Genomic DNA, 12,162 nt, shown 5'->3' on the forward strand with positions numbered 1-12,162 from the left:
CGATTTGCGGCCTGTGCGCCACATCATGCATTCCGCATTCAAATTCCCATTCAAAACGCGAAAAGAAGAAAGAAGAGCAAATGATGTTACGTGAACAGATTGATCGATTCATGAGGATCGATATATCATGAAGGGTCCGTAGGGGACAAGGAGGGAATGAGGAAATATAAATTTTATGATCAATTGTGTCCCCTATCTTAGACCCCAACGACTCCGTGTACGCGTTACAAGTACATGTATGTTCCCTCCACTTCCAGCTATGAAGACGCAAATACATTTGCGTCCAACGGTAACCTGTCCTCTTTCAGATCCACCATGAACGGGTTGAATATTCCGTTCCTAAGTATGCCTTGCCAACGTCTTTATGTGGTGTACTTTACACGTTTTTCAGCCCAGGCGAAGTAGGCCCTGAATTCTGCCATCGAGCCTTTTCCTGCCTTCTGATTCTGAATGCCTCAGCCTGGGCCTGCCTCTGTACCCGTGACCTCTGCCTTACTCCCTGCGCGGCTAACGGCGCTTGGCTCAGCCTGTTGCCTGCCAAGACTGTATTCAACCTTCGAATTATCTGCTCCGCTCCTCGAAAATACATTCCTGTCTCGTAGTTCAAGTAAACATCCTTCCAGCTGCAGAGCAAAGGGCCCGGCCTCACTGTCTCCGTGCAAGTAATTCATAGCTCCTGTTACCATGGTAGGCCCATGCCCCCTCGCATCTCATGCAGACACGTAGACGCTTATACACGCACTCACAGTCAGTATAGAATAGCCTCTGTCCGAGAGACCTTTTCCTTCCAGATAATACAGTTCCTTAAACATGAGATATTAGATACGATTTGGGATTAGGTTGATCTGACATCCCAGACTTCTGTCTCCGCATGTAAGGCTAAATGTCAAGTCCCCTTCACCCTCCAGTTATACGTCAATCACACGTCATGCTGCTGCGCGCGCATCTTTGCCATGTATTTCTGCTGACACTGCAGGATTCACTTATGGATCCACCCACTTGTGACATCATGTTAATGACGTTCCTAGTTCACGCCTTCATGCACGCCTATTGTAACGCCTTTTTATTACGTATATGTCTTTTTATCTCTCCTCTCAGCTGTTACGCCTTCTGCCATATGTTATTACTGTAATGCATTGACTATATATATGAATGATTGTCAATAAAGTATTGTCTGTCAGTCCCTTCCCGAACCTACGTGGTGACGGAATGGTATGCCACCTTGGCTCGAGCCAAATACCCAATTCCTTTTTAAGGAATAAAACCTTTTTTGAGAAACCTCAAATATCACGGATTTTGCCTCTTATTTTTCTGAGTTATTCTTATTGAACTTTACCGCATAAATTAAGCATGGGTAATTAGAATTTACCACAACCCACATTCCGCACACCTTTCCCTTCTCTTCAGCTCCAAATCTCTGTACTAGCTGTACTGGGGTGAATGTATGACATTGTTCTGCGTTCTGTCCATCAATTGTTCTTTTTGCTTTTATCACCCGAGTGGGACAAGTATGCCCAGACATGGATCCCGTGCTCTCCATGCCACTGGAGTCAAGCTATCCTTGCTGATGAGGGCTGACAGCCCGAAACCGGTCCTAGGATGCTTGTTTCCAGTCCAGGGAGGACCTGGCCTGGCAGTTCGGGCTGGACTGCTCCCATTGGGCGCAAGGTCAAGACTGATTTGCATGAGGCTGGGTCCAAACAAGAATGGCATTGTAAGCAAAAAAACGTTGTATTTAGGCCCTGATCTCTGTACTGGGGTGAATGTATTACATTGTTCTGCATTCTGTCCATAAATTGTTCTTTTTGCATTTGGTACTTATGAAGAAACATGTCCCTACTTTTGTAACACAAACCCATTGTGTTTTGTGGTATTTACTTTGAAACACAAAATCAGGGTTTGCATTGGAAAGGCGGCCAAAGTATTGCAAAGTATTACTATGCACTACTTGGTGTCAAGTGCGAGTTTTATCGGTGGTACACAGGCGTTCCCATGCAACCATGCATTTACATTGCGAGCGCTGCATCGCTAACTAGGCGTTGCAGCACGCGCAATGTACATTGTTTTATTGATGCATTCATTTACTTGACTTTTTAGGGAGTTTACTAACCCCCCACCCTGCCGCTCCTCTGCCCTGCCCCACTGCCTCGCAGTGCCCCGTCGGTGAGCCTCAACTGCTTTCTTTAGAACAAAGCATATAATTCCAGAGCTAAAATAGTGGAATTCATTGAATTATTTGAAAGTTAAAATTAAAACATTTAGGGAGCAATTCATTTTCATGGCCAAACAATGAAAGATGATAATTAAGTGACTTGCCAAGAGGGATTCTAAATCTGACAACAAACTTTAAATAAGAGAAGCAGATGGGATTTCTAAGAGTCTGGGAGAGATCATGGAGACGTTAAAATTGATAAAATGTCCATCAACCAGCTTTTACAAGTGTCTGAGGCGCTGTAGCTGGAAGCGATATTTTAAAACCACCACAAACTATCGAGGTCTTAGGCCCTCAGAGGTGGGCAGGAACGGGATAGCCACCACAAATTGGTTGCCGTCATGTTCACCTCCTCCGACAGCTCCCAGTGGTGCCGGTTTTTTGATGGTAGAGCAGCCGCTGGTCACCGATTGAGCAATACAACCTCCACTGAAAATGACATGAGGTTGGCCATGATATTTGGGTCACCTCCCCGATGACGTGTCTGCAGGATTTTTTCATGCCCAAGTCCACCATGCAAACCATGGTGTTCACAGACAGGAAATGCAAAGGATCTCCACACAAGCCAAGGAACTCTGCACACATTTGGGACACTTTTTAATGAAGACAGACACCACGCCGTGGAGTTTCAACATAAAGTTTAATAAAGAGCAGTGCTTGTGAAGTTGGGGTGCCTTTACTAGGGTGTCCACCCCAGAAGCAGTCACATATCATTTCTAGCTACCTGATCAAATCTTCACTTCACTCTGTGTGCACACATGTAACTGTGTGTTAATCACACTGGTGTACATCTGTTGTATGAATGCTGTCTAGGTCCTTGGTTCAGATTGTCTTGTTCTTACCAGTTCCCAAACTGGGGAACATCCTGACTGCTGAAGAGGAAGTAAGAAGCTTGTCATACCTAAAGATCTCCATCAATATCACTGTAAGCACTACAGCTCGAGGAAAGCTAGCAAAGTCCTTGCTTGTGTGAATGGTTCAATGTGGGAAGCTAATGACCCAGAGAAATTGAGAAAACAATTAGGGATGTGTTTGAATAACAAACTCAGAGAGAGGAATCATTTCAGACACTACATTATACTGAAGCAACAATATGTTACTGTAAGGCATCGTAAGCAGAACATACCACTGTCATAGCGATCTTTTTGCAAATGACAACCTAGAGCCTGTAGAATATTCTCCTTCGGTTGCTCGGTTGGTTGACTTCCCACAAGAATTCTGGGGATCTTTTTATTTATATGCGTATGGTGCACTCTGAATAGACCGTCATCCAATAGCGCCGCTACCGGACCTGGGTGGTGGGGCGGGAGCAGGAGGGTGGGGGGACAAAAAAGTTTTTTTTAAAACAACACTTACCTGTGACGGCCGGCCGCCACCTCTTCTCCGTCCTCTTCTTCCTGTCTCTGGTCTGCAGAAAGATGCAGGAAGCAGCAGGAAACAACGACCCAACCTCCGAATAGCCAATAGCAATGCTGCAATGCAGCGTTGTGATTGGTCTGAGCACCGTGGATTGGCGCTCAGCCAGGAAATGGAGGCCTGGGCATGTTCTCCACACAGGCGGTAATGCAGAACATGCGAACTGCGCATAAATGTTTGGCTGGCCTGAAAGGGCCGCCTAAACATTCATGCGCACTTAGGAGTGGGCAAACCACTCCTCCCCTGCTCCGCTGTATTCGGAACATCCCTGCCATGCCCCGAAAGCTGCTGCAGCGGAAGGAAACACAACATAATATTAACGTGAGTTATTATAATGCTATGTTTCCTTCACTTCACTGCTGTGAAGCAGTGGGGTGACGACCCTCTGTCTTAGTGGAGGAGCCACCAAAACCGACATCTGCTCCAGAATTGTGTGAAATGTTTTCCTCCTTGGACCAGGTTGAACTGGATGAAGAATCGAAACACTGAACAACTTTCGTGAATCCATGTTCCAGTAAAGAGGCCTGTTGTGGCAGTGCTATTTTGTAAGGGTGATAGCATAGTCTCTTTTTTTCCCTTTCATTTACGATCCGAGTTGGCTTGGTAACTGAAAAGTAAAAAAGAAAAAAAGGAGTACTGACTTTTTCTTCAAAAGAGAGCAGAGGAAGCACTGCGGAGGGAGCAGGTGCGGAAAGCAACAGAAACAACATAATCGGCTGCGCATGGGGAAGTACACAACCCTGGTGAGAGAGAGCAACGTAGAGCGCAGAGGGAGAGAAGCACTCGGAGGGACAGAGAAATATGGAACTGCGGAGGAGAAGCACACAAGTGAGAAAGCATAGTGGTGGGGTACACAAGCGCGAGTGCAAAACGAAGGTGGTAGGGGCGAAACGCATGAGCAAAAGAGAGCCAAGGAGCACGGCAGAGGGAGAAAGAGATGTACATTAGGCAGTACTTAACCAAAAAGAAAAACGTAGTGCCTGAAAGGCAAGCAGTGGAAGGACACAAGTAATGATGTTTTCTCCAGGGAAGGAACAAACAAGTAGAGGAAGGAAATCCCACACAAGCTGACGAATAAAAAGCAAGCAAGTGAGAGTGACAGTAAGCCAACTAATGTTAAGAAGAATCTAAGCTCACTGTAAGCTGACAATACGCCTTTTTGAAAAGAGATAGCTTGTACTGTCTGGTAGGCAAAACCTAAAAAGTGATGCTAGGGAAAACGTGTACAGTAGCAATTCTGTACAGTTGTTGGTGCATGTACATAAAATGCAAAAAATATCATAAAGTGCAGATATAATATAATCTATTGTGAGCACCCTTATGTGCAAAGACATTTTATCTCAGGTAAAAATCATAGTTTGACTTTGGTGGTCAATGTCAAACTGGTGTACCACCACTCAGCGTGTCAAGGGCATTTCATTTCAGTCCTAGTGTTAAAGTGCACTACTGAGGCCAATTCTGGTAAAGTGTGTCAGTCAATAACATTAGATTGAATCCAGAAATGCAACAATAAGCCCCCCCTTTTTGTTTAAATCGTTAGAAGCTTATACAAATTCTACTTTGGTCACAGTAGGTCCCAGGGTGTAGTGAGAAAAGCAGGCCTCTTCTGAGCTTTCCCCTGTCTAAAAAAACATGTCTTTTTTTATTGTTAAAGAATTCTGCATAAATTACATATCTGTCAGAAAGGAGAAAATAAATCAATAACAGGTTGATTGCGTTCTTCCAATAAAACACGCATTCCATACATTCCTCATTCATCCACTATTCTATCGTATCTAGCAAGTATGATCTGACAAGCCCAAATATGTGTACATCTAGTGAACTTGTGCATATTCATGTTCTCTAAAAGGTGTTTGCCAGGAGCAGTAATATAGATAACTCTTTTAAGTAGGGATAATGTCTTACCGTTATGATGCCGTGTCCCAAGAAGGCAAAGCACTAGCCCTTTCCTGCTTGTCACATCTGTCCCTTTGAGTGTTATAGAAAAAGTGAAGTCCTGTTTAACAGGGTGTATGATGATGCTTCTGCAATTATCAAAAACACAACTGAGCGAGGAATGTTTAGATTGGTCCAATACCGCCCTGGTTTCTACAAGTAAATGTGAAGCCGCGACTCCGCTCACCTTTTCTCTGTTGTATTTCTTTTTCAGTTAATCCTCTAAATATCCTGGCCATAAATGTTCTGGGGCGCAGACTCGCCATGGGCATGTCCCTCGCAGGCACTGGAATCTTCTTCTTGCTGCTGAATATCTGCACGTCACGGTAAGAGGCCGGATGCTGGGTTGTGCTGCTGGAGATAACCAGGCATTTGTTGTACCTTAATCTCAGTGTTGCAAGTCCCTGCTGCCCAGCCAGTGTGTGAGGTCATCTGGAATGTAGAGTGTTTGTGGCACTGGAGTGTCAGTTGCAGATATGGGCTGAGCAGTGGGGCTTAGCTATCTACTTATCTACTTGCAACTAAGATCTAATAAACCTTCTTATAATCTATACTACCATCTCTGGACCTTCAAGTACAACATCATTGCTTTCAGTAATAGTGGTAGTTTAATCTTAAGGGTAGGGCGACGGACGTCAATCAAAGACCACCAGAGATCAGAGTTGCCTTCCCCCGGTCCCTAGCGAAACATTAGGTTTCAAATGACCCCAACACCCGAGTCTGTGGTAGGAGAGATGATGGAAATTTAACAGCACCATCCTTCAACATGGCGGGCCCGTTAAACAAGTGATTGACGGACTCTGTGTTCCAAAAGAAGCTCGAAACTGTATAATCAACACTCAGGCTCCTATGGCTGCCCTTTGTCTTCTTTTCTGAAAATTTAAATTTTCTATTAATTTTGCATTTACTGTAAAATTGTTTTAACCTTTTTTTTGTGAGTTTATCAGGTTCAAACTCCATGTAATGTCCAGAAGCGTTAATGACCATGTGATATTCACATTGCCACCCCATTTTCGTAAACTGCTGCCGGTGTAAATTGGGTTACATAGTAGTACTTAGGCATGTCTCTGAATGGAAAATTCTACTCTGCTTTTATTTCCGGACTTGTTGTGTTGTCCTAATGTATGTGGAAGCGCTGGTTCTGGAATATTTCCTCATTTGCTGTGGTCTCTGAATGCACGTGAAAGCATTGGTTCTGGAGTATTTCCTCATTTGTTTTGGTCTCTAAATGAATGTGGAAGCACTGATTCTGGATTATTTACTCATTTTTTGTAGTCTCTGAATATATGTGAAACACTGTTTCTGGATTATTTCCTCATTTACTGTGGTGTCCGACTATACGTGAAAGCACTGTCTCTGGTATTTTCCTCATTTGTTGTGGTCTCTAAATATATGTGAAAGCACTGGTTCTGGATTATTTCCTCATTTGTTGTGGTCTCTAAATGTATGTGAAAGCACTGGTTCTGGATTATTTCCTCATTTGTTGTAGTCTCTGAATATATGTGAAAGCACTGGTTCTGGATTATTTCCTCATTTGTTGTGGTCTCTAAATGTATGTGAAAGCACTGGTTCTGGATTATTTCCTCATTTGTTGTAGTCTCTGAATATATGTGAAAGCATTGGTTCTGGATTATTTCCTCATTTGTTGTGATCTCTAAATGTACGTGAAAGTACTGATTGTGCGTTCCATGATCTAAAAAAGTCCATGTGCCTTTAATGCTCCTTTGGTTGTCATTTCAGTCTGTTTCTGCCGTATGGCCACATTCTCTACAGTGAGTTTGTGAGCGGGCATGTGGCGAGAAGTGTGACTGCAGCCGGTACACTGCTTAGAAGATCAAACAGTACGCCAACTATTTGTAGGCCCTGGAGGTAGCCTACCACTCCTTCCAGAAGGGAGAAGAAGGGAAGGGTTGCATTGGTTACTTATTTCAGAATGATAGAAGGAGGCAACTGCAGTCTGAGTGCCTACCACTTCATGGCCCATTATGTGTGGTGAATAGAAGTTGTAGTGTTTCACTGTCAAGAGTTTATCTTATAGGAGCCAGAAGCAGGCCCACAGGCCAACCTTGGTGGGCCTTTGCCATGCGAACCCCACCATGGGCAATGGAATAGTGATAATCCCATGTTTGGACAACTTCTTCACCACACCTGAGGGCACCAAAGGGCTCTGATTACCCACCAGTGGGCAGATTACCCCAGATTCTCCATGACAACAGCTCGCAGATGTAGTACAGAGGATATAGAGGACCTTCAGATTTGTTTCAGCAGTCAGAGGGTCACCATAGTGCCTACCAATACCTTGAGTAAGTTCAGGGTGGTATCTTAGTGCATCACAGGAGAGGGGGGGACATGACCTGTGAAAAAACGTGCCTACACTGCATAAAGTCTTTGTATAAGTATATTCTTTACTAGAAATTAACAAGTGTCTGGGAGAGGGGGCGTGGCCAGGCAGAGCACCATGATGGCCACTCGTCCGTGAAGCTTCAGAGCTGCCACAGCCCTGCCTAACCCTTTCCCCTGCTCACTGAGGTCCCCACGGGATTGATCGGATTGGGAGATGACTCCCGACTCGCGGAGGACCCTGGGGGCTAAATGTTGGTCAGGACACACATCTGTGAACCCTGCGGCCTACGCGATCAGCAGCCTGACTTGGACCTCAGAGGCCACGTGGCGACAGGGCCCTGAACCAAGGAGAAGCATGGCCCACACTATATACCAAACTGCCATTTAAAAACGGGCTGCGGCGGTGAGTGCCTCCATTTGTTAAGCGCCGCTGCTGTTTCTTGCCTCGGCCCAGCTTGGCCTAGTAATTAATGCAGCCTACAGTGATCGGGTGCTACAGTGATGTGGTACACCTAGCGGCAGGCCTTCCCCCCAGCTGATCTTACTGATCCAGCACACATGTAGAGATGTGGGATACCTAATAGTATTATTTATCACCGCTGTGACCGCTTTCATCTACCACCTGGGGGTTTCAGCGTCCCGCGAATACAGGCAGCTAGGGAGCAATATCTGATGCTGGCACTGGGGCATTTATTCAGCTTTCATTTGATGCTGCCAAGATGCCTCAGTGTGAAGAGAGTGATGGCCCTCCACGTAGGGACCCTCCGGGGCATGCTGAGTCGAACCCTCTCCCCCTTCCAGATGGTGGCACGCTCCTTATGGCAGAACTGGCAGCCGGGTTTAAAGCCATTGATGCATGATCCAACACAATTGCTGCCTAGCTGGACGACATGCGTGGGCGCCTAGACCAACATGGGACTCGCTGAGCAGCGACTGTCTGAGATAACCAACCCACGGTTGACAATCAGTTAGAGCGCACTGAGCGACTCCTCAAAACGAAAACTGCCAAGGTGGAGGATGTGTAAGCACAATCACGCCGGAACAATAGTAGAATAGCCGGAGTGGTGCAATCCACCAACATGGGCCACATGAGTGCATATGTGGAGGGACTGCTAAAAAAGTTGTTTGGTAGCGACACTTTCTCATTTCTCAACGTTTGCAGTGGAGCATGCCCACCGATCCCTGGCCCCTAGATCTGCCCCTGATGCCCCTTCACGTTTAATCCTTGCTGGCTCCTCAACTACCATGACCGCGACATCCCTCTTTGCCTGGCCCGAGATACAGGAACTATTCAATATCAGGGCATGTCACTTGCCTTCTTTCCTGACTTCAGCCCCTTGGTGCAGGAGGCCTGTTGCAAATTCCTGGACATAAAGCGAACACTTCAAAAGGCGGACGTCCGATATGCTTTACCTGGTGTGGTTGCGCATTCATCTAAATGGCAAAGCCCATGTTTTCAATTCACCCACTGAGGTGATCAACTTCTAGAGACAGCATCGACCTGGCTCCATTTCCCCTAGTAGCGGTGGAGCAGCTGTCTCCCCACAGTCACTTACCACAGACCGGTGAACCTTAAACAATGCTGTAACCATCTTTGTACTGTTATTTTTTACTATTCCTCTCCCTTCCTATTGCAGAATTGGTTACCTTTTTTCATGTTAATTGATCGCTGATTCTTATTCTGTCCCCATGCTGTATAAGGTTGGGCCATGTACCATATTTCTTTCTTTTTATTATCTTGATACATTTGGCTGTATATGTTTTCATCAAACTCATGAGTATCTTCCGGCGGTCTCCTTTGAGTGGTGCTTCCCCCAAGGAGATGCCCCTCTGTTTGATGGGAAAATGTTGGATACCTTTTGGGTTTTTGTCTGATGTGTGTGAGGGGTAATGGATGGTTATGCGCTTCATGTTTGATGATTACTCTTCACAGGGCATTGATTATGCTACAGGCCACCTTATTGCCATTCTGTACATTGTTATACATTAATACATATATCCATGGTTTCGATGGCATTGCCAGCTAAGAGTCCTGGGGCAGTAGGGTTGAAATGTATGTCATGGAATGTGAGAGGACTGTTCAACCCACAGAAGGGACAACAAGTGCTACTCTACCTTGCCCGGCACACTGTCCAAGTGGCATTTTTACAAGAGCCTTACTGTGCCTCGAACTCCACTAATCGGTTTGCATCTACTTGGGGTGGCAACTGTTTTTTTACGAACTATAGTACTTATTCAAGAGGGGTGTGCATCCTAGTCCACAACGCAGTGACATTCCAAGTACATAAAGTAGTTGCGGACCCCAAAGGCCGATACCTATTAGTGGCCGGCACTCTGGGGACGGAGACCATACTCCTTGTAAACATTTATGCCCCCAAAGTAGACACAACAGAATCTTTCCCAAGTAAATCTAGACACATTTCCCAACTTGCCATTGACACTATTTTAATGGGTGGGCACTTCAACCTTACATTGAATCCAACTTAGCGCGATTATTTCCAAAAGTTGGTAATAGGAGATAGAGATGTTAGCGACTGTTTCTAGTCGCTAACATCTTGGCACGCCCACTTTGCATGTCATTAGCGATAATTATCGCTGACATGCAAAGTAGGCGCCTAAATGCCCGCTATCTCCTACTAGCTGTCGCTAACTGGTGTTAGCGACAGCTAGGTAATAGGGCGATACAATTATCGCCGCTTTAGCGGGAAAAATTCCTGCTAAAGCGGCGATAATGCCCTTGGTAATATGCCCCCTTTTTTTCCTTGGGAATGTATGGCACACCCACCATTCCCTTGGTAAAGGATTCTCTTTCTATCCAGCCCCACACAGGAACTGGTCACTTATAGATCATTGGTATCTTTCTCCTAACCCGTCACTGACTGTCTTCTCTATTGAGCATCTTCCCCGCACTCTTTCAGACTATTCGCCAGTGCTTATGACTCTTTCAATTCCCAATGCCACATGAGCACGTGCACCCTGGTGTTTCCGGGCAGAAGCTTTGCACAACAGCGTGTCGAGAAGCAAGATCAGGGAAGCCATGGGGTAATACTTTCAGCTAAACACTGGCTCATTGTCCAGTTATGCGACACTTTGGGAGGCATTTAAAGTTTGTATCTGGGGAACTTGTATCGCTAAACATTTTGGGGTGCTTCGTTCCATCCGCCAGGACCTTTGGACTACTGCAAAAGCATTGAAAGACCTTGACACGCAGACCTCGACAGATGACCCCGCCTCCATTTCACTGCAGGGCAAAACGTCTTGCAGAGTTCCAAGAACTTGCTGCTTGCGAGGCCAACTATCTTGGCAAATATGCACGGGCGCAGATATACGGTGAGGGTGAGAGACCGGGACAAACATTACCCAGATTATTACATCCCCACTATCAAATTTCATTCATTACACAGATTCAACTAGAAGATGGTACATCGATTGCAAGTAGCGCTGACATTACACCACTTTTTTCTCCTACTACTCTTGTTTATATACCACCCGCTATCCCCACGCTGATGACGTCCATGCCGATTATTTGTCCGAAGTAGCCATGGTCTGGTTTGAAAGCCGCAATGCTGCAATTTTTGGCCTCACCCATTACAGTGGATGAGGTCTCTCAACCAATAGATAAACTCAGCGGGACCCAAACCAACCGGCTATCCGGCAAATTTTACAAAACATGTAAACCATTGCTAATCCCTCATCTGTTAGAGGTTTATGCGGAATCTCTACAGAATGGATCGCTCCCCCGTACGATGTGAGGCTGTCATCTCTCTGCTCCTTAAGCCGGGCAAACCCCCTTACAGCTGTGCCTCTTACAGACCCCTCTCTTTGCTAAAGCAGGACTATAAAATCTTAGCTAAGATCCTTGTGACTCGTATCTCTCTCTCTTGCTGGACAAAATAATATCTCTGTTACAAACTGGGTTCATCCCAAATCGCTCCACATCTGTAAATCTTTGCCCAGTCTTTGCAATTATGAATCAAATTACTCCTGAACTTCCGGCTGCATCGATTTTGCTCAACGCTGAAAAAGCATTTGATTCCCAGGAATGGTCCTTCCTATATGCCAAATTAGGCAAATTGGGAATCCCCCAAAATGTCTCTGATCTTATTTGCCTCCTATATATGAATCCAGTGGCTCGGCTCCATGTAAATGGCGGACTCGCTGATCAGTTCACACTGTCACAGGCAACCAGACAGGGTTGTCCTTTGTCATCATTACTGTTTATCATTGCTATGGACCCCCTTGTACGTCCTCTGTAG

General features: G+C 45.6%; 1 protein-coding gene across 4 annotated transcripts in view; it reads left to right on the forward strand.

Annotated features, from left to right (window-relative positions):
• Positions 1–12,162, forward strand: part of SVOPL (SVOP like) — a 671,022-nt gene that overhangs the window by 608,305 nt on the left and 50,555 nt on the right. For all 4 annotated transcript variants that reach the window (XM_086952960.1, XM_086952958.1, XM_086952961.1 and 1 more), the window contains one exon: positions 5,778–5,889. In XM_086952960.1, coding sequence (XP_086809086.1) covers positions 5,778–5,889 — 112 coding nt within the window. The remainder of the gene's footprint in view (positions 1–5,777; positions 5,890–12,162) is intronic.

Source organism: Lissotriton vulgaris, chromosome 1_2 (genome assembly GCF_964263255.1).
Source record: "Lissotriton vulgaris chromosome 1_2, aLisVul1.2, whole genome shotgun sequence".
NCBI lineage: Eukaryota > Metazoa > Chordata > Amphibia > Caudata > Salamandridae > Lissotriton > Lissotriton vulgaris.